Raw genomic sequence first — 22,544 nt, 5'->3', positions numbered from 1 at the left:
TGAGCAGTTTTCAGTACTTTGTGTTACTTCCCTTTTTTAATTTGTCTTCTGATTTTTCCTATTGCAGATTAAGAAATGTCAGCCTTGTCCTAAATTCTGTCTAATTGGAACAATAAAACAGTTAATGCTTCTTCCGTTATGCCATTTAGTTAAAAAATGTCACTGTGACGCAAGTAAAGCAGTTGTACAAAGTACTCCAGAGCACAGATGTAAGAAACTGCCACTAATTACTGGAGGAGTACTTTTAAAAACTGTGAAATATAACTATTTTTAACACTTTATTAAAAAAGAATTTGTGTATTTTATTCTGCTATCTTCATAGCCTTTGCTGATCTTATGAATGTATTCAGTCTAACACTAGAAATGTTGACAATTTTTTATTACTCCCAAAGTATTTAAAGATCTTGCGAAATTCTGATTGTCTTCTCAAGATAGATATCCTCATCAAAGTAGAAATGAAGCCAAACTCCAGTTCACTGACACCAGGAGCACTTCTGCAATAGATCGAAGTAAAATACAGGTGTTTGTAGCCAGTGTGGTGATGGTTATCTCAGTGACATGGGAGATGAAATTCCTGAAAACTTAAGTATGCAGGTTTGACAGCAACATGACAAGACAGTTTTTGGCTATGAGCAACCAAGTGTAATGGAGTTGGCTCTGTCAGGGGTAATATACAACTGTGTGTTTAATATCTCATTCAGGTAGAAATGAAAAGAGCTAGTCAGCCCTCCACTACTGGGGTAAGTACTACTGGGATCTCCATAATGATGGAATGCGAAATTAAGTCCAGTTTCAGAAAGATATTAGACATGCAGCTCCCATGGAAATGTAAACATACTAGCTATCCAAACAGGATGAAGTGCCTAATATCTCTGAGGGCCTGCACTGTATACCCACATCCAGCTGGAAACTCACAGGGAAGTTTGATGGCTTTGGGTCCAGGAACTAACTTCTTTCTAACTTCTGCAATTTTCAATCAGCCATGATGTGTAACATCATGAGCGTAGATTTGCCAAGGCAATACACTCCAGGAAGTGTTCCTTATACAAATGATCTGGACAGAATGAGGGATTGGCTCACTATAGGAATATTTCTAAATTGATTTTCTGTCAGGAGAAAATATAAGTGGCATCAGGAAGCTTATTCTAAAACATCTTGGCCACTACCCTAAGGATTCAACCATATAATTTGAAACAGGAGTGAATTCTAGGCAAATGTGGTCTGAGGACATGGCACCAGCTGAAGTAAGTGTCATGTAAAACAGTAAAAAGAAAAGAGAAACTAATAGCCATCCTGCATGCAAAAGCCAGATGCTAAAAATGGATTGTCCTTTCAAATAACCTCTCCATCTCCTTACACATACTCGACCAGCTGCTGATGTGAAATAAAAGACTTTTCTCCCAAATAAATTAATAAGACAGTATAAATAAAGGCATATAGACCATTCATAAATACTCTGTTGGCAACAGAACACACTGGAGCTGCCTTTGCTGATAGGTGCATTAACAGCCGCAGTTGGGCTGCTGTGGAGGAGGGGTGTCCTTTAGCCGTGTGTTCTGCTTGCTGGCAGCAATGGTGGGATCCGTCTCCAGACTTTCCGACATTTTGTCACAGATGATATCCACGAGTCGCTCAAACGTCTGCTTGACATTAATGTTGTCCTTGGCACTTGTTTCAAAAAATTCAAATCCTAAGAAAATAAACAACACCTTTATGTTCAATGCGTATTCCAGTATCTCCAATAAATGTACAAACTTCTCTTGGGCAAGGAAGAGTGGAAAGGCACTCAGAAAGCAAAGATGTGAGAGCACACATATAAAAGAGTGATATTGGAAGAGCAGTTAAATTTGTAATATAATCAGAGTAAGTACACTAGTGCTATTTGCTTTATACCAAGCCAGATAAAATCAGGACTGGCCCAAATACATTCCCTTAGACAAATTTTACTTTAAAAAAACAGTTTAATCTAAAAATTAACACCAGTTTGAGAGTATTATTATTTTAGAAATGCCTTATAGATCCTGTCATTGTGAAGGAATAATTTACTGCTCCATCTCTGACTATTATGTTCCTCTGAGCATTATTCAGCTGGAAACAGCCACTTCCATCGGGTCATTAACCTGGTGCGAAAACAGACAACTGTGTTTGGAAATAACCAGGTAAAAAACTAAGCAAGGCAAGGAAAGATTTCTGCAGTTTGATATCTAAGTTAGAGGCGAATCCATGGGACCAAAGGGACTCCCAATCCCACAAATCAAACTAATAAAAAATACACAAATGCACATAAGGAAGAAAACTTCCTTAAGTATTTTATATGGAAGGACTTTTTATCTATCTGTTCCCAACAACTACCCCAAAGGCAAAAATCAGAGCTATTCTTAACCCAGAAGGGACACTGGAAGTCTTTAAAGAGCAGAGCCAGCTTTCCTAAGCTCTCTTCTCCCTATTTGTCCCATGTCTCATCTCCCACCTCTGCCTCCTTCATCCACTTGCTGGTCAGCCTGCAATGCAGCAGGCTTCTGCCAGCACTGGGTCTTCCCATGTTCTTGCTTCCTTTGCAAAGCATTTGTCGCTTTAAATTTGTTTTCTAAGCCTTTTCCCTCATGCTCCGCCTTTTCCCACAGCTACCACATTGCTCACCTGAGGGTTCCCTGGTAATTTAAAACTTTCTCCTACTTCTGTCTTTTCACTACATAAGGGTTCAATATTAAAACAGTTTACAAAATGTCTAATCCACTGGTAATTTTACAGAAGTGGCTTAGCCTTTGTACAACTATTTTGATTCTTTCAGTTAAATCTGACTAACAAAGTGCAACTACCACCATGTTTAATTATGAGAACAATCCCAGTAAGAAAATGTCAATCACTTGAAACTGTTGGCAGAATGGCACAAACCAGGTTTTTTTGTTGTTGTTGGTTTGGGTTTTTTTTAATGTTGTGTGTGTTTTCTAGTGAATGGGCTAATCTATTTCAAAAGGCCACTTGAAATTTAAATGCAACTACTTTGATTGCATTAGTACTATGTATTCAATATGCCATCTAAACAGGATGTAACGTGCACATTCAGTCCTATAACTGCTTACCATGTAGCTTCTGCGTGTTTGAGTACTAGCCTAGAATTACAGCAGATCATTATTATATTTAGCTTGGCATGATATCCCAGCATGCACTAATAACCAATGAAAAAATGTAACTCTCAGTTCTGAATTTTCTTCATATTTTTAATATATGTTAATATATTTTTAGTTTACATAAGGTGCCTTATGCTGAAATGTCACAAAGTGATTTTTTTTTTTTTGCAAATTGTTTAAATGCATAGGAGCAAAACACGGGCCAAAGTTAGTGTTCATAGGTAGCTTAGATAATAAAGAGGTATAAATATCGTACAAGGATTTGGTCATACAACTTCTATTAATATCAGCAAGTAGTGTAAGGATAACCTCACAGGTATAAGTACACATTGCTGTGAAAACTTTTCCTTTCTACATTTCTCTCAAAAGCAGGAAAACTGTGCATAATAAAAGACTTTCTACAGAAATCACATACTGGGAGGAGGTTTGAATCTACATGGCATTGTTTTAGTTCAGCTTGGCTTACACATCTTCTTTGTTCTACACTAGAAGGAAAATGGGGAAAGCCAGCGTAGCCTCACTTGCTGGTGACTTCAGCCCTCCTGCAGAGCTACAGGCAGGAGAAGACTGTTCACATCGCTTGGGGACTGCTTGGGGGAAGGAAGATCCTCCACATTTGCAGTGCTCTGTGTTGAAACCTGGCTGCAACTCTCGCACAGCAACACAGACTGATCCTTCCACCACTGTTAGTGTCTGCTCCATGGGAAGCAGGAGGAAAGCAGCCGTTCCAAGGAGGAACAAGCAGGACCAGAGGGCAGAAGGGTTGAGGGACAATGAGAGGATGCCTGAGAAATGGCACACCAAAGCATTGGAGCAGACAACAGGAAGAAGAATGAATCTTAAGGACATTTATGAGAGGAGCAGGTTTTACAGATAAGAAGACAGAATAACTGGCACATGAGATGATCATGAAATGGCAGGTATGACAGGTAGGTAAGAGATCTGGACAGAGAAAAGCAGAAAGTGAAAGGAAAAGGGTCACAAAGAAGAGAGGAGACCCATGTCAGGAAATACTGTAACATGGACAGGATCAAGAAAATAGGCCCACTACCACAGTGAGTGAGGGTGTTCTGCATAAGAACACTCTGAAAAACTTACAGGCACCCACTCTCTGAGTAAAATAGAGGCTTACAGAGCATTCAAGCACAAACATATTTGTTCAAATAAAAGAAAAATAGACTCTACAGCTGTTCTGAAATCTATGGAATTTCAGTTATGATTTTGATATAAGACGGAAATTGTAATCACAGTAGCGGTGTAGCTGGATATCAGGCTATGCCTGTATACACCAACTTAGACACCTGTATACATCAACTTAGTCATTAATTGCCTGGGTGAGGCAGGACCTTCCCAGCTAGACCCTGCATAGATGAGACAATGCACTGGCCTGTGAGAAAGTGACTGAACTCCCAGCTGCGTCCACAACAAATTATTTGTTTTAGTCTTTACAGGAACTGTACAGGTGAGAATTTTGGATGGTCCGGTCCTGGAGATTCTCCCAAGCAGCCCCTGCTGTGCATAGGCCAACTGATAGGAACTATTTATATGCTTAAATGTGCTGATAAATATCCTAAGCAGAGAACAGGGCATGCCGGTGGGCTCCCCCCAGGCAGTTCCTGCTGTAGAATGGATTCAGCTGCACATAGATAAGACACTTGTAGATGGTCTGTGGAAACTGTTCTTGCAGATGCAGAAATGGTCACACAGAACAGTCTTTTGAAGCCAGTTAAGACAGTTAAGAGATGCTTTGTACACAGTTTAAAGTAATCGCTGCCAAAGGATCGTGGTATGTAGTGGCCACACAGGACCAGCTGGATTACAAGACTTCAGCAGAACAAGAGTTCAGAGAGTCTCATTTGATGCAGCTGAAGACACCGTTGCAAAGACCCTTGCAACAGAGGCTCCTCTTGCCATCCAGACAGCAACTGACTGTCCCGTGCAGTGGATTCAATTTCCCACGTGGGTGTTAACCTTATGCAAAAAATCCCAATAAATTAGAGTGGTGTTTCTTTTTTTTATTTAACAGAAACTCTGTCTGTGGAACAGTTTCAAAGAGATATGGAGCATTTTTTCTAGCAGACTATGCCTGGAATAAATACCTGAATTCTGGTTGTTTTGCATTTTGTTATGGAATATTTTGCAGACCTTTTTCCCATGACCTCTCCTCTTCCTGACTCATCTTGTGATTATTTTACTAATAGTGCTTAGACACCCTAAGCTTCTAAAATGTCTGTGTATGAGGGCCTTAGATCTATGCTTTTATTCATTTTTTTTTTCCACTGCTCGTTACTAATGGAGAGAAAAGGTTTTGCATGTAAGGATAAGCCTGAAGTGAGGCAACTCTCTGGTGATGTTCAGGGCAGCAGAGCTCAAAGAACACCATGTTCCCACCACCTGTGATGATCTGTACTGCTGATGTGGGTGAGACTGGGCAGAGCAGATTACGGCAAAGATATGACAAAGCCCAAGAGGCAAGTGGGTAGGTAAGGCAGAAGAGAGGTGAAACTGAGAAAATCCAAAATATCAAAATGCTGCCTGAACATGGGAACAATGTTTGTGGAACATGCATCAGGATGTTCTAATTTAAATGTCTCTTTTGTGTTTAATTCAGTTTTCCTTTTGCTGTCCTTACACTATGTCTCTTTCCCTTATCTACCTTCTTCCCAATAGTATTGACTCAAAGAAAGCTGGCAAGCTCTCAGCTGCCCCCGCAGAGCACTACAGCAGCAGGGGCCAGCCAGGACACCAGCACGGTGCTGTAGTTCACCTGGTGAGCTGTAATGCACACAGAGCAGTTTAGATCGCCATGCTGAAACACATAAACAGCCTGAATTACTGACTTTATTCCCTCTCTGCCTCACACTTGTCATGGTTCTGCAGAGGCTCCTTCATCAATGCTCATTAACACTTGTTTATGCCTACTTTTGAAAAACAAGGAAGGAAAAAAACCAGAAAGAATATGCAAAGGGAAGAACATTCTGCACCCTCTCATCTTTCTGAGAAAATTTGATATCAAGAGGACATGCTAGCTAGCAAATTTTAAGCACAATTCCACAGACAATACAAACAAAGCTATGTTAATGTTTCACCAGCTGATCAGGAAGACCTTCTGGTTTCAGAGTGTTTGTCCACAACCAAGACAATTTTATCTGCCACCCTTGATGTTACATTTAACAGATGTCCTCAAGGATGTGTTTCTGCAATAACTGTCCTTCTTTGAAGACAAGCTTGAACTGTGATCCTTAGTGCTGTTCTTGCCAGTGCCCTGTTCAATCCAGTATTTTGAGGAGTAGTAGGAGACTGCAACATCAGAGTAAGAAGTGGCTGCAGAAAGCTGCTACCTTTGTAACACAGCAGCGTACAAAAGGCAAAATCTAGGAAGCCATGGGAAAGAATCATTTAACAATGTCATAGTATATAAAGAAGAGGAGCTAATGATGCCTTATTTTCTTGGATTTGCATCCTGTGGGCAGTTCTGAGGGGGTGCTGGCAGGCACCTGTCTTCTTGCCTGCTGTGAATAGTATCTAATAAGGTTTGCATTCACATTGCAGGCTGTCAGTCAAGGCAACTGCAAGACCTTTCTCCTCTGCTGAGATGTTCACTTCCTCAGAACTGTTAATATCTTTGAGACCTCTGCCCCTCTCCCAAAGAGCGACAGACACATGTGGCATGATTGCAAAGGTCATCTCTCCTAGGAAACTGGGCTGAAAGTAGCTGGTGACCATTGCTGTTCTTCAAAGTATCTCCTACTCCTGCAACTACGGTGGCAGATCTGGTTACACTGTGCTCTGCTTTGTAGATCAGTTGGATGGGACCTCTGTTGTCCAAGCAAGCCCAAGGGCTGGACGATGCTAAGAAAAGTATTAAAACAACATTAAACCCCAAAATAGGACTTCGCTAATATTACCTCAGCAAAGAGCAGTGCTTTAGCACCATTCTGGATAGAGCTAGTGTAAAGACTGTTAACAGGAATGCTAAAATATTTATCCAACCTTTGGGGTGGCCAAATTTATTAAAAAAAAAAAGCTAAAGGGGGTCTCTCAGCTGTGACAGAACAGACAGACTTGAGGGGCAGTTATTGGTAATGCTCTAGCAAACACCTTCTTTTCCAGTCTTTCAGAACAGAAAGTTTCCATATAAATTCCAGTTGTACTGATTTTGATTGTCGCTTCCAGATACCTTTTAAATGAGTGCATTTGGGCAATAAATTAGATTCCTGGCAAAGAAATTTTTTTTTTTGTTTACATGAGACATTTGTTGAGCAAACACAATCCCTCACTTCCCATTGCCATTAAGTAACTTCCCTGTAATGCAGCTCCAAGTGCATGAAAGCAATGGCACGCTGGCATTTCCCTCCTGTAAAAAATCATCTTGCGGCCAGGAGCCTTTAATTGCTCTGCCAATACCCTGTGTGTGTTGTAACTAAACAGAAGACTCTGTTGTTTGTCAGTGCTGTCAGTCGGTTTCCTTCCTCTGGCACTAGCATTTGCCCTTTAAAAAGAGCTAAAAAGTGGTGAAGGGTGGAGCTATGAACGGGCATGTTCCCGCATAGCCCAGTTACTTTCATTTTTAATCCAGAGTTAGACACAGCCTTATGTCCATGCTCTCAAATCTGTTTGCGACCCTGCCTTCTGCACCACGGCCTCCAGCCAGCCACAGAGGCAAAACAGAACTTGCTGTTCTAGCAAGCTGTGTGCTGAGGTGCCAAGTCCCACTTGATTCCCGATTTAGATGCCAAAATTACAGCCCTAAAAATGCATCTTCAGTTGCTGCCTAAACTCAGAGATGCCTAATAGCCCCAGTGTACCCACAGATGTCTAATGTACGTATTACCCCTCAGGGCTCATACCCCGAGGCAAGTGAAGTTTCACTCCAGCCTGGACACTGGGGAGCTGCTGTCTTGTGCCCCAGCCCTGGTGAGATTCAGAAACCAGTCATGTTCCTGCCCCATCGCAGCAGCAGGCCTGGTCTTGCAGGCTTGGTCAGATCACACAGAAGTGCTGTATGCCAAATTGCACCCTGTATAAGCACATGCCACTGACAAACACTCCACTTTCAGGCTTGCTGGGGTGCTAAATGGGTTTAATTTGGAGAAATCTAATCACCCCTGAATTGGGTCTCTGGCATCTCCCCAGCATAACTATTATGTACATACAAGCCTGAGCCAAGAAGAAAATGAAAACCAAATAGGCAAGGCAGGCTGATTTTGGTTTGAAGTGAGAAATTTTCTTCTCATTTTTGGTGGAATTTTTTTTCAAAGCACTGGGAATCAAGAGAAGGAAAGAAAAAAAAAGCTGAAAATAAAGACTTTAAGGAAGAAATGGCCCAAAAGAGATGAGAAGAGAAAGGATGGAGAGGGGAAAACCACCTCAAAATATGCAAAATAAGGTATGTGTTATAATCTGAGGGGTAAAATGACTGCCTCTCTGAGTGACAAGCTGTGGAGGTGCACTGAAGCCCTGGGCACTGCTGACGCTGGGGCAGGTAGCATTCAGAGCCCTTTGCAGGTGCCCTGAATGCATCATGAGGCCTGGCTTCTGCCAGCCCTTGCAGAAGGGAATGTGAGAGCTCACCCAGAAAGGGCCCATTTTGTTTCATTTTCTGACATTGGCTGGTGGCCTCTGGGAGAGATGGTGTGCCAGGATACATTTAGAAAGCAGGTGAGTGCACCTGAAGGCATGCTCAGACGTGCTGGATGCCCCCAGCCATGGGTGACCCTGCGTAGCAGAGTGGAGGCACAGAAAATCTGATGGGAAGGGCACTGCCCTGAAAACTGCTGGAGAGAACATAGAGCCAGCGGTAGTTTTTAGCAGGGCATCACCCTAGATGATCACCAGAGGTCCCTTCTAGCCAACGTTTCTATAATAGCTCCATTTCCCAGAACCTTAACCACCCTGAGCCAAAAAGGTGGGACAGGGCAAACAAGACCCTACAGAAAAGGTGGCCAGACATTTAGGGCAGATCTTGCAGTACCCCTTAGTACCTGGTGCAGCATGAGCACAATAGGCATGGTTTGGACCTATGGCAGGATTATACTTCTGCAGCAGCCTTAGGGGCCCTGTTCTTGAAGATATAATATACTCTGTAATGGGAGTACTTGCAATTAAAAACTAATGAGTGTTGAAGTAATTTGTAGCACAACATAGCAAATAGGAGTTGTACAGAAGCACATGAACAACCAAAGAACACATATAAAATTATGTACCTAATTTGCATGCACAGCAAAATGTCATAAATAAATGGAGAAACTGTATGTCAAACTACATATGCAACTGTCCATTTGCGTGTGCAGTTACTCAGAGTCTATTCAAAGCTCTGTGCACACCTCTGCCTGCTAATCCTTTGCCAGAATGTAGATCACAATATATCATACAGACCACGAGTAAAAGGAACCAAGAAATTCATGCCATCTGTGAATCATTCTTTTTATTTTTATTCTGACAAGTGACACCAAACTTTTATGAATGTATGAAGCTTTGAACTCAGCTGAGATGCATGAGATGAATATGTCAGAATAGCTGTGTGAGTAATGCAGCTAGCAAGTGTGCATGCATTTTGCTTGCAAGAAGTTCCAAGCCTTTTTAACTAAAACGCTTTAAAGCACGTAAGTGCTGACTATATTGGGCATTCACTCAATAGCCAATGCATGTATTGCTCAGAGCAAACCTTCATGAAGAGGCAAAATAGCATAAGCATTATGTTCCACACCCTTTTTTTGGTAGTGATTAGTGAATAAACTTGTTTAAATGTGTTTGCTGTGATTCTTGTGTCAATATTAACATTATGTTAATTAGTTCTCTCTAATGGCTGGTTTGTCACATTTCTGTATTTTCTCAGTACAATACCTCTGTGAGGTGAAGTTACGTGACTCAACTGAATTTATTTAATCCTGTCTGTTTTCACCTCATTCTAACATTACTCTTTTAATGATGCTATTAGGTTAAACAACCATGAACTAACTGATTTCTGAAAAAAGGCTGTACCACTTACAAAAAGTACCGAATAGGGTGACAAGGAATGGCTAAAGTGTGAGATGGTCTTTGTGTCTGGAACAATGAAATAGTCAGGGAATTTCAGCCTGGAGAAAAAGAAGGGGTATGATAGAGGTCTCCGAAACCAATGGTGTTACAGACCAGGTAACAGCAAACGATTGTTCACTGTTTCTCAGAATATAACAGTGAAGAAACATCAAATAAAACTAGCAAGTGGCCATTCAAAGCAGAAACAGATAACCCAGATAAACTGCACATATTTAAAGGATGCTGTGGATGGTAAGATTTTATATGGTTTTGAAGACATCATTGGAAAAGTCCACAGAAAAAAAAATCATGAAAGGGCTATTGAATATAAAGATACTGCCTTTGGTTCATGAGACCCATGAATATAATTTGCTACAGTCTGGGAAAGTATCACGGTATGTTTGCACTTTTACACCTTTCACAAGGCACCTACTTCTGGCCATTACCATAGGTAAGGTAGTACGCTGCTTGCAGCTATGATCTGTGGTGGTATCCCCAGTGCCATGCCCTATGTCATTAACAACAAACTTTAAAAAAATCTAAAATGAAAACAAGACAAATTCTGTCTTCATAAACATTCTGCTAATTTCCCTTCAAGGTCAAATCTGGTTTTCTTAACCATTCTTCTCCTTTATAACTCCTGTTAGTGTTATGAGAGAGGTCCTCGAGCTACCATAAGATACTTGACTAGTTTAGCCAGACCTTCATAAGTAATGAGGCCTACTGCTAGTTGATCTAAACCACTTGTTTGGGTTACACTTGAGAAATAAGCCACCACTGAGATTCAAAGAAATGATTGATTACACTTTGTTAATAAAATTGAAGGCCACACTTTTCAAAGAGGTCAGCAGCCACAAAGGAGGTACAATTTTCCAATAACACTCTCCTCGAGAGAATACCGTGTTCCTGGAGGGTTAAATGTCCAGTGCTCTTTTTGACCTTTTGAAAACCTGGCCCAAAATGTACATGTATTCATTTTCTCAGTGACTTCAAATAAACCAGGGCTGAAAATAAAACCACGCTTGAGAACAGAGTGTTTCACAACGTGTTCTTTGTACAGCACTCGTGTTGTGCTTGCTTGTAATTGTGGCTACAATCAACACTGAAAACCATAGCATTCAAAGGGCCCACAGCCTTAAAATGTCTTGCTGAACACAAAAATCTACATCCTTATTCTTAAAACTTGCCTGCAAGAGATGTTGTCAACTCACTGGCAGAGAAAGAAAAGACAGTCCCAAGTGTCTGACACAACACATGCCCTTCAAACTGGCCAACATGGCCACTGCACTTACTACAGTTCAGGGAAACTCATTCTTCTGCTTTTCCTGACACCACCTCCCACAATCTCTGAGCAGATTTAAGAAATGATTGCAGCTGTACAGGAAACATATAAATATTTGTGTGTGCAGTCTGAGTACAGTAAATGACATACTGGACCAGAGCCACAATTTATCCAATGCAATAATCTGCCCTTGAGATAGCCACAGGATGTATATCTGAGAAACGAAAACCCCAGAGTAGATAAAGATGGGAATAGAGGATAATCTGCTTCCATAAAGATTGAATTCTAAGTCCCAGGAGTTAGAGTTTGCTTTAAAGCCTGAAACATGGGTTTCAATATCTATCTCATTACTCTTTTTTTTTTTTTTTTTTTGCAAGCATTGGTTATTACAGCTGAGGATTGTTGACTGTACAACATGCAAAGTTCCTTCTCGTCTTGCTAAATTCATGACCTTGGGGATTCCTTGTCAACTCACTGCATTAATCTTTCTAAAGGAAAATAGTTCGAGGAACAGAAATTCAGATTAGTTATGTGATGTTAAAAAAAACCCTTCAAACTCTACATTGTCAATTTGTTTATTGCCAGATATTTTAGTGCCTGGTCTAAATTTGTGGTAAAAGTATGCAGTTGCATTTTTCAGATCTTTTTCTCCATTGAATATTTAGACAGATGCATTAGGATAATATTTTATTCTGATGAAATTATTTACCAGGATAAGCAATTGTACAACTAGAAAAAATATTTTAAAAAATAAGGTCAGCAAGCTATGAATATGCATATGTTAAGAACCACCAGCATGGGACTAGATTCAGCACAGGTGGTATACTGTGAAATGCCACCATCTCTCTCTGTTTCCCATGCAGTTACTCTTATAATGCCCTTTCCTCTAAACACCTATATAGCAATAGGGACAAGGAGAATGTTAGTTACACACATGTTCACCAGACTGAGCCTTCACCACAGTCAGTTTTAAAAATAATAACAAACCCATGCCCAGTACAGCACAGAAATTGACCTCCAGTGATGCCAGGGTTTGATTTGCACACCTGCTGAGCATGGTCTCCAGAGATCAGCAAATTTGAAGGAAAAAAACAGGCTGGGTGGTAGTATTATGATGATGGTCTGGAGATTTTCCGTTACAGTTTGGCCAGTGTCACCTCAAAAACATTTAATGGTATGAAAGGATATCACTGCTGGGCAGAAACAGAAAGAACAGAGATGGTCACAGCTCTGTAATTTTCTGTGTGGACATTTGCCTCCTAGAGGGAGAATTTATGAAAGAGAGGTTCACGTTATTTACACCTGTGTAAATGTGCAATAGGGGAACTGTTAGCAGTAGGAGTTGGATATTGTCATCCTTCTGTTTTGGATTATTGGTACTGGAAATCATACCCAAATATTCTCAATTTGCAAAAAGGTCTAGTTCATATTTTGAGTAAGCTGTTTCTTCAATCTCTCCTCTCCTCTCCTCTCCTCTCCTCTCCTCTTCTCTCCTCTCCTCTCCTCTCCTCTCCTCTCCTCTCCTCTCCTCTCCTCTCCTCTCCTCTCCTCTCCTCTCCTCTCCTCTCCTCTCCTCTCCTCTCCTCTCCTCTCCTCTCCTCTCCTCTCCTCTCCTCTCCTCTCCTCTCCTCTCCTCTCCTCTCCTCTCCTCTCCTCTCCTCTCCTCTCCTCTCCTCTCCTCTCCTTTTTTTTTTTATATGTTTGTTGGTGTTTTTTTTTTTTATTTTTCCCTGACTAGGACATATCTGCCTATAGATATAACTATCTAAACATATTGTGTATATACAGAAACACGCCTAATCTTGCTGTTTATCAGAAAGACCATAATGTACTTCCTATCTAAAAAGCAGCATAAGGAACATTTTATCAGATATGGCCTTAGTCTAAGCCAGCCTCTGAGCCAGCACTAGTCTTGTGGACACTTTTAGATGACAGACATGTCACAGCTTTGCATAAGGTCATCCCTGGACACATGTCCATTCTAATGATGTTACAGTACTAGTGATACCAACAAGGACAGTTCAGACCTCAGCCTGCAGAAACAAAAGCGAGGCGGTGTATGGCTATTCATTTACAGTGAACGTATCACAAACATTTCATTAGAATTACTGTAGCAATTAATGACATTACTTTGTGCATTCTCACAAGCAATTGTAAAGCTTTTGTCATTTCTTTTCTTACCAAGTTGCTCTGCTAAATGTTTGCCTCTCTCAGTGAAGATTACCCGTTCATCCTCCATGTCACATTTGTTACCGACCAAAATAACCTGGGCATTATCCCAAGAGTATGTTTTGATTTGAGTTGACCTTAAAAGAGAGACACAGAGAGAGAGAGAGAAGTCAAAACAAAGCAAATTCCCCTTAAATCAATTTCAAACAGAATTGTAACAAGACAAAAAATATAATACTGATTTTGACATCTAGGGTAACATGATTCTGTTTAATTCTGGATTTCAAATAAACTAAGGATTATCTGTCAGGAATTATTATTAGAGGAATAGTATCAACACATGTTTTACTCTTGCTTGGAAAAAGAAGATAGTCTTTCAATATTTTCTCCTGCCATTGATATTTTTAGAAAGAAGTGGTGACACTTTCTCTCACACAATTAAAAACGTATTTTCACATTTTAATGCAAACCTTATCATCTAAAACCAGACCTTTGAAACAAAATCAACAGCTTATTAATTTCTTATCTTTCACTTTTTAGATCTAAATTTATCAGCAAAACTTCAAAACCATTTGGTCTTCCTTCTGTTGTTTCTCTTCAGCACATTGCACTAGAGGTCTTTGACCTACCGGGAACCTTTACATTGTGCATTAAGCCATGGACAGGGGCTGAGTTTGGACTTTGATTTACCTTCCATTTAAATGATACAAACCCTAACCATGGCTACAGCTGAACTGGAGTTTCTGAGGCCTTGAAAGACCAAGGTACCTTGAGTGATGGTGGTGAAACAGCTTACCCTACAAAGCTCTCTGCTGCAGTTTGAATGTGATGCAGCTAATGGGCAACTTAGGAGCACACTTGTAGCACCTCTCAGTTGCTGACTGCCACCGTTCTGCTGATGCTGATATGCTCTGTAGGAAGGAAAGCTCCACGTCCGGGCTACCACCTTCTAACTGAGAGCAGTACCTGCCCGTGAAGGTAACACAGGGTGCAGCAAGCTTACTCTAAGCACTTATCCTTTGCCTTGAACTTGTGACTGTGTCTGGCTTTAGGCTCTGTCAAGTGCTTGGTAGGATATTAATCTCCCTTCTGTTCCCATATGATCAATGGAGAGAGCAAAAGATGTAGAGCATCTCTCTGCCTCCTCCCCTTGGCCCTTGGACAATATAGGGTGCTTAGGAATAGATGCTTAGGTGCACTGGAATAGAAACTAACCTGCTTGGCTACACATTTAGGAGAGGGCACCCTGGAAGGGAATCTGGTTATGTATCAGGGCCCTGGGCTTCTGTAAGAAAAGATGAGATAACTTCACAAGTCTGTCTCCTAAGTGTTTTGGAAGCTGGTCTGTCTGGGTGCTAAGTTCACTAGTGCCCCCTTCTCATAACACAGCTATTATCTCTACATATTCAGATCCCTGTCTGCAAAATATTTCATGCACAAAAAAGATCATGATGTAGTCTGACAACCATTTCTAGTGAAAGACAGAAGATGGATCAAATCTCCCCAGCTGGCTTTGCTTATTGCAAGACCAGAGGGATGGACATGGGCAAAACCTGCTACAGCAGATAGATAGCAAAAACAGCTATCTTTGTAACCCTGGGTCCAATGCCATTGCCCATTGCCCATTGCCCATAGCCCCAGACCCCCCTGACCCCTGAGTCAAAGCACCTTTAAGCCATGTGTGATTGGTTTGCAGTGCTGGGCAGAGGAACCTAAGGGGAAGGATCACACTGCCTTTAGGGTTGCTATACTTCATCAGAATGACCAAAAACAAGTTGAAGCAAGCCTCAGGCATTTTTGTGCCCTGATCTTTCCTACAAGAAATGGACACTGTGCTATTTTAAACCTGTTTTAAAGTAATTTGAGTAGGCAGTCATAAGGTACTGTGACCAAAGCAGAGGTCAGACTTCCCTGTACACTTATATTTTACTAAAGATACAATTGCTCAGAAAAAAGGGCACTGTGCATTCATTTTGGCAGAAATGTTCTTTCGGAACCATGATGAGTTCTTCTGGAGTTTGCGGTTAAGCAAAATAGAATTATTATTTTTTTTTAACCAGAACTGCATTTGTCACCATAGCAACTTTGCAAATACTAGTAGCTCAAACGTCAGAGGATGCTAGTCCATTAAGGACTCTAAAAGAGCTTAGCTTTGAACAGTTATGAGTTGGGGGGTCAATTTGTTCCCCTTATGTCAGCAGGAAATTGAAGATGTTTCAAAAACAAAGAATACAGTAAAAATATTAAGCTTTACAGTAGGAATTACTTACATATTCTGCAAAGGTGAAATATAAGAAATTGAATTAAGAAATACAACCTGAAGAAATATTATCACACCAGTGTAAAGAGAATTCATTCAGCCTTGTTTTGCACTTTTGCTCCAGAGCCTTACATGAGTTTCTTTGCTTAAGAATGTAACGCCCTTCATTCTACTGCAGCCAGATGTGATTTTTCATTCTATGAACTATGAACTTGTGCATTCAAATGCTTCTCATTACCAAAGTGACTTATTTTATTCTTAGACTTTTTTATCTGCTTTGCTTATGTCTCATCTTCTAGGTATACAGAATTTTTTAAGCAACAAGAGAAGAGATCTTGTCCTTCATAACAATTCAAAGGCTTACGTTTTGCAAAAGACTCTGTAGTGCAAAAATAGAAATGACTGACTGTGAAAATCAGTCAAATGTATCCCCACCCAACCCTACATCAGTAGGAGCTTGGATTCAAAGAATATAATAGGCTTATCACTGTTATGTTTTCTTTTAGACATACATTTCCACTAACGGCTTCTATAGATTTTGATTTCCACAATTCTCCACAAAAGCCAACACACAGGTCATTTAAAAAAGAGATTTTGCTGTTCCTTGCATACATGACCTTTCAAGTGACTGAGGCTTCTGATTAATCCAAAACACAAACCATTGTCCTTGTAAAGAACTTTAGCCTCAGGAAGACTGAAGACATGGAAAGGCAAAGCTGATGTTTGCAGTAAACTGAATACAGCAATTCTTGTTCAGTCTCAGTGACCTGGTGTATGTCAATAGTAATTTACCCTGTAAATCTCTCACATTCTAGTTGTATGGTAGGCAGGCAATCTGCAACATGCTTGAATTTTTATAATGTATAGGACACCAGAGGGGCAGATTAATGTAGGAGTTCAATGATCCATTACTTTCAATGATCAACGCAAGACTTGTTCTCCCTGTACTGTAATTCTGCCATATTCCTTGTCAGAAAAGAGCACTTGCTGAATGATAACTAAAACAATGTTATTTCCTCATCTTAAAACAGTGCTGTGTTTTCCACTACTGGTTTGAAGTACTATAAAGTTACATCAATAAATCTCCAAAAGAGTTTTGGACTATTATGACAGAAGACTGTCAAAGATAATATGGAGGCTTTTTTCCTTGGTTTGATGGAATGAAATATTATGTGAAAAAAATGTTTAAAACACAGTTTTGTGTTTTGAACACAAAAATCCTACTTTGTTTGAAATGAACCCTAAAGGAAAGGCAAAGTTAAATGGTTCACGCTGGCATATGTCCATATGCACACTGCTTCAGTATTACTGTGCTACGTAGTTCTGCTCCTAGGAAATCCCTTGTAATACTTGCTAGTTCACAAAATATTCTTCTGAAGATATTGCTGTTTAGTTCAATAGAGTATAATGAGATTTTGTATTGCTGCCACTTCTAACGCTGTCATTTACTGAAGGAGAGAATAAAACCAGTGTTGCTTAGGCAAAGCTATCCACTATTACCTCATTTCTCATGAGAACACAGGTTTCAAAATGAGTATTACAATGCTTAAAATGGTGGAAACACCATTATAAAGACCAAAGACACTATTACCATGCACTACCCCCCTCCAAGTCTGCCAAAATATTAAATGTCAGTTCTGGTTATAACCAAGCATAGTGAAATACACCTTCATGACAGAGAGGAAGCAGTAGGTAAAAGGTCTATGTTGCACCACATTATCTTTTGGGAAAAGATCAGGTACAAGCTTAAGGGGCTACATCTATTCTCAGGTAAGACTCTGCTTGATGTCTATAGAAGAACCAGTTTAATAAAGAACTTGGTTCTAGCAGGAAGACTGAAACCAACCATGAAAGAACAAAACTTTCATAGAAGCAGGAGACTAACCTTTGTGCAGCAGTGTAACTCTGCACTCCTGAACATGCAAGAGCTTTAAATAACTGTCCAGGCAACAATGGTGGGGTGTCTGCGTGTGCTCATGTGGGCAGCTTACAAGGAATATTGCACAGTAAGATGGAGCGGGCTTCAGAAATACACAGCCCCAGCTGGCTGAGGTAGCTAACATGCTGGAAGCCAAGGTAGCTAGCACAGAGCAATATAGGAGCACTGCTGTGATGTTACCATTGTGCAAACTAGCTTGTTCACATTAAATTATGTGATAAAAGCTCATCTGCCTATTCGCAAAGGAGCACAGAGAGACGGTGGTGGGTGGGAGAGACCAAATAATATCCTGGTCCTGGCCGCTTCAAGGCCTATTGCAGAAGCCATCAGCCTTTCAAAGGCCCATATCCACAAGCCCAGAGGAGCACAGGGGCACAAACACAGGTGACAATCCAAATTAAGGGCTCAGAAGAAGGGACGCCACATCCAGGCCTCTCCCAGGGCTGTCCCAGAAGAGCCTCAGCCCCACTGTCCAGGCATGAAACCCATCACCATGGGTCAACACTGGAGGCTTGTATGTCCAGGTGCCAGCAACTGAGGAGACCAGGATCCAGGAGCAGCTACTGGGTAGACTGAGTATATGAGCCTAGCTGATGGAAGGACCCACGCTGTATATATGTCTACACAGATATGTATTCTCACTAGTGGACCTCCACGCTGCTCTGCCAGGGAGGGGAGCAGGATGAGGCTGTTGATGCTGTTTTGTTTGTGGGAGTGCTGTGTGTGTCTGTCTGTGATCTGTGTGGCTGGCCATGTATATATGCATATATATGTGTTGTACATGTGTGTGTTGTGTATACATGCCTGCTAGGAATACATCTTCAGCCTCACTACTGGTTGCACCTGGGGCATGGACCTGCAGCAGCCTTGCCTTTCTCGACCTGTCAGATCCAGCGTGATATATTTTCCCCTAAGAGTTCAGACTTAATTTGGCTATGCCTGGGTAATGCTGCATTCTACCCTGGAGAAACTGCTACAGAAGCCAAAAGTGCCGCTTATACTTGACCCATTTCAGGTGGCACCCACTGATTGGCATACCTTAGGGTTCACTCTGAATATATCTCCAGAGATACTTTTTACTAACTCATATATGTCCAGAAAAAACATTAATTTAAACTGGAATAGTCTCCAGTATATTCTCACCCACAGACAGCAAGGATAGCAAACAAATATATTCAGTAACGATATGCCCATACACTAAATATATCAGGAATATGAACTTTTAGAGACAGCCGCAATCTATGAACCACTGTTTGGGCCTAAGCCCTCCAAAGATGCCTGTCATCTCTAGAGGGGCTGGTTTCTATGGGCTTTTTAGATTAATTGTGTAGTAAGTCACACGCACTGACAGCAGAGAAGCACCCTAATGAAAATACTCCAGAGGGGGCCATGTATAATGTTTATTCCAGCAAGTTCAGAGAACATGTTGTGCTTCTGGTGTTCTGGTTTCAGAAAGGAGTATGCAATTAACTGGAGTGCATCATCTTGCCATGAAAACAAATAAAAAAAAAAAAAGAAAAAAAAATCCAACCCAAAGCCAAATTAACAAAACCTCTGACAAAACCTTTTTATTTTTTTGAAGTTACGCTTATGTTGAGTTCAGTGATTGATCCTTAAAATTCTCCCATCTCTGTCTATAGCACAGTGCCTCCAAAGCCCATTAGCTGAACTATGAGGGGTTGCAGTGTAGTGACAGGATCTGGGGTGGAGTCCAGGTTATCTATTCTAAAACTTGCACAGTTTATTTAAGTATTTGGTGAGGGGGAATGTCAGAGAAGCAGCTATGAGTTTGGAGGTGTGGAGGTGTGTCCAAAAGCATTCAGTGCCCCCAGTTGAACTTCCTCCCTCTATTTGCAAGTGAGCGTGCCAAATGCCTGGCTACCTCTGAGCAGGAAGGCTGGCTTTCTAGCATTTTCAGGAGACGTGATTTTCCTTCTGTAATTGAGGCAATGGAGGATATCTTTTCCCCTTCCACCAGTCCCCATCCTATGATGTTGGAAGGTATGGCACAGCCCTTTCCAACCCCTGACACAGACTGGGATGGTAAGGGGAAGCTCTGCCATTCCCATGTTTTCAGGGGACAGGATCATGTCAGGAGCCCTTTCCCACCCTCCTTGTCTGTGAGGAGCTCTGGCACTCTCCCCATTCAAGCCATCTTTCCCACAGGGTGAGTCTGAGGTCTCCCTCATACTACCAAGTGTCTTCTATACTTCATTGTGTACCATATGCTCCATTCTTTTTCCCATGCTCTCCTTTATGTCTCCTAAACCCTTATTATTCCCAGCAATCCTGATAGATTATGTGCCTTAGGAATGCCCCTGTATCTTGGAGTTTTTGCATCTCCTCTATCCCACTCACCTTGGGGACATGATGGAGATGGGGCCTATATAGGATTATTCTATATATCACGCTAAATGATTGCAGTGCTCAATCTTGATGGCCATTTGGAAGTTGGCTCTGTACCAGCTGCTCTGCACTTGGCACTCAGACGCTGACACAGGGAGGGCAGGGACAGAGGTGGCCTCAGGCTTTCCATCTGTTCTCCAGTAAATAATCTACTGTTAGTGGGAGACAAGCCATCCAAAATGTATAAACCTACCAACCAAAAACCCCAACTCAACTTTCTGATTGGGATTTTGAAGACAGTGCTGAGGTTAAAAATTTGAAGCACTGAGCAAAAACAAGACAGAAGAGTCCTGGAGTACTTGAATACTAGCCTTTTTGTGGCCATGGTTACTGGCATAGTGGGATTATACTAGAAATAATTTGTAATAACATCAGTAATAATAAAAAGAAGATCCTAACATTTGCCAGATTTTAGTTGAACTGATGAGCAGCTGGGGGCATACACAGTCCCAAGAAACATAACTAGCTTTGAGAAATAGCTCAGGATCTTTCTTCCCTTACTGACAAGGAAGATCTGGATATTTGCAACATTTAAACTCAAACTATTGCTACTCATTTCATCATTGTGGCATGCTCCAGCTGAGGGCCATAAAAGCTAAATGATTATGGCTAATACAAATTCTTTTACCTCTTGCGTTCATGAACCCCTTTATAATTACTGAAGCAATTAGTGAAAACCAAGAAAAGCAATCAATAAAGGAAATATATCAAAATACAAAGCTGAGGTGGATGAACCTGTGACAGGAATGGAGAAATTGCACCTCGATCCATCTCATCGAGGATTTAAATCTAGTGCACGTCCTAGCATCTCCACTTCTATTCAGAACGGATGACGTATACTGAATTTGCAATGTTTATTTTCAGTGATGATACTAGCACCTGCTGACTGCAAGTGCTTATTAACATGTGATAAAGAATAGGCTAAGATGTCCCAGCAACACAGGAGTATTGAACACGGATGGACAGGGGCAAAAAAGGGGAAAAAATGAACAAAATAAATGTCTTCTATCCTCAGTATCACAAAGCAGCATGGGAGAAGGGTCTGGGAAGAAGTGGATGTAATAGCAAAAATGGGATATACCAACCCCTTTACTCTTGCGACAGATTGGGAGATATGAATATTGGGCAGGACTGACTGTATTTGATATGTCAGTTATTGTTTATACAATATTATGTTTTCTATCTGGATTGAAGGGCAAATGAATTGAAAAATGCCTTGAGATTGTGAAATAAGCTGATATTGAAGAAACCAGAAGAATACCAATGACTCACGACTTCCTTCTGACAGGCTTTATCTTCCATCTGCAGAGCCAAAGAATGCACACCATGCAATGAAAGGCTAGATGTTTAACCTTCCCTTGGAGGAAGATAAATTGATGATGCAGAAGCTGCATGACAGGTGTGGCACTACCAAATTTCTCGTTCATTTTCAGCCAGAAGGCTAGTCAAAATGCATGTTACCCAGAGCATCAGAGGTTTTCATTCTTCTGGTAGGAATTGCGTCTACTTTACGGAAAATAAATTTAGCTTTGCCAGTGAACAAAACACAAAAGCTACCTTAACAGAAGACTCCACTACAAGTTTCTGAAGCCATAACTTCATTTTAGAAAACCATGTGCCACATTTCAGTTTTGACAGGTTATACAGATACTCAAAATGAATTTTTTGGAGGGTAAAACTGAGCTAATCTTTAATATATACATTTTTATGACATTATGCAAGGAACTATGACATATTATTTTGCAAAAAGTGTAGTTACTCAAAAAAAAAAAGAAAAAAAAGAAAAAGGAGAGAACCACTAAAGATGTAAGACCTGATATTCTCTGTGTCTTTGAGACATTTGTTCTTATGTAAGTATCTTAGTGATAATCCATTACCATAATTGTAATGAGGAAGTATATGCTTGCTCAATAATGTCCAGTCTGGGTCTGCATTTAACACAATGCAATAAGAACTGACATGGCATTGATAACTATGTAATTCTGTGTGGTACTTAAGATGCGAGGTAGGCATCACAGAGATTCATCAATCAGAATTTTCTCTCTTTCTAATCAACCATTTCTATCTGTTCTTACCTTGCACACAGAAGTGCCTCTGCTGGCTACTTTATTGAATTACATTCCATTTTTAATGTAATATCCGAATAATTTTCTTAATAGTCCATGAATTAGCTTTGGTGCCTTTTCTGTACAGTGTTGTTTCAAATAAGAGTACCAAGTGTCTGTTGTCAGAAGATTATTTTCTGACACTAAAATGCAAATCCACTTGATAATGGTATATGGTATCAAATGAATATATTGTGGGCAAAAGACATTCGTGTTCAAACTGTAATTCTTA

General features: G+C 40.7%; 1 protein-coding gene across 2 annotated transcripts in view; it reads right to left on the bottom strand.

Annotated features, from left to right (window-relative positions):
* Positions 1–1,502: 1,502 nt before the first annotated feature.
* The window catches only part of RAB3C (RAB3C, member RAS oncogene family), a gene marked incomplete at both ends in the record, with an annotated part of 132,313 nt that continues 111,271 nt past the window's right edge, over positions 1,503–22,544 (bottom strand). For both annotated transcript variants that reach the window (XM_082335814.1, XM_082335815.1), the window contains 2 exons: positions 1,503–1,690; positions 13,615–13,739. In XM_082335814.1, the coding sequence (XP_082191940.1) occupies positions 1,503–1,690; positions 13,615–13,739 (313 nt within the window). The remainder of the gene's footprint in view (positions 1,691–13,614; positions 13,740–22,544) is intronic.

The sequence above is a fragment of the Platalea leucorodia genome (genome assembly GCF_965183815.1).
Source record: "Platalea leucorodia genome assembly, chromosome: Z".
Lineage (NCBI taxonomy): Eukaryota > Metazoa > Chordata > Aves > Pelecaniformes > Threskiornithidae > Platalea > Platalea leucorodia.
Note: the sequence above shows the minus strand (reverse complement) of the source record. Positions and strands in the feature narration are given on the sequence as shown.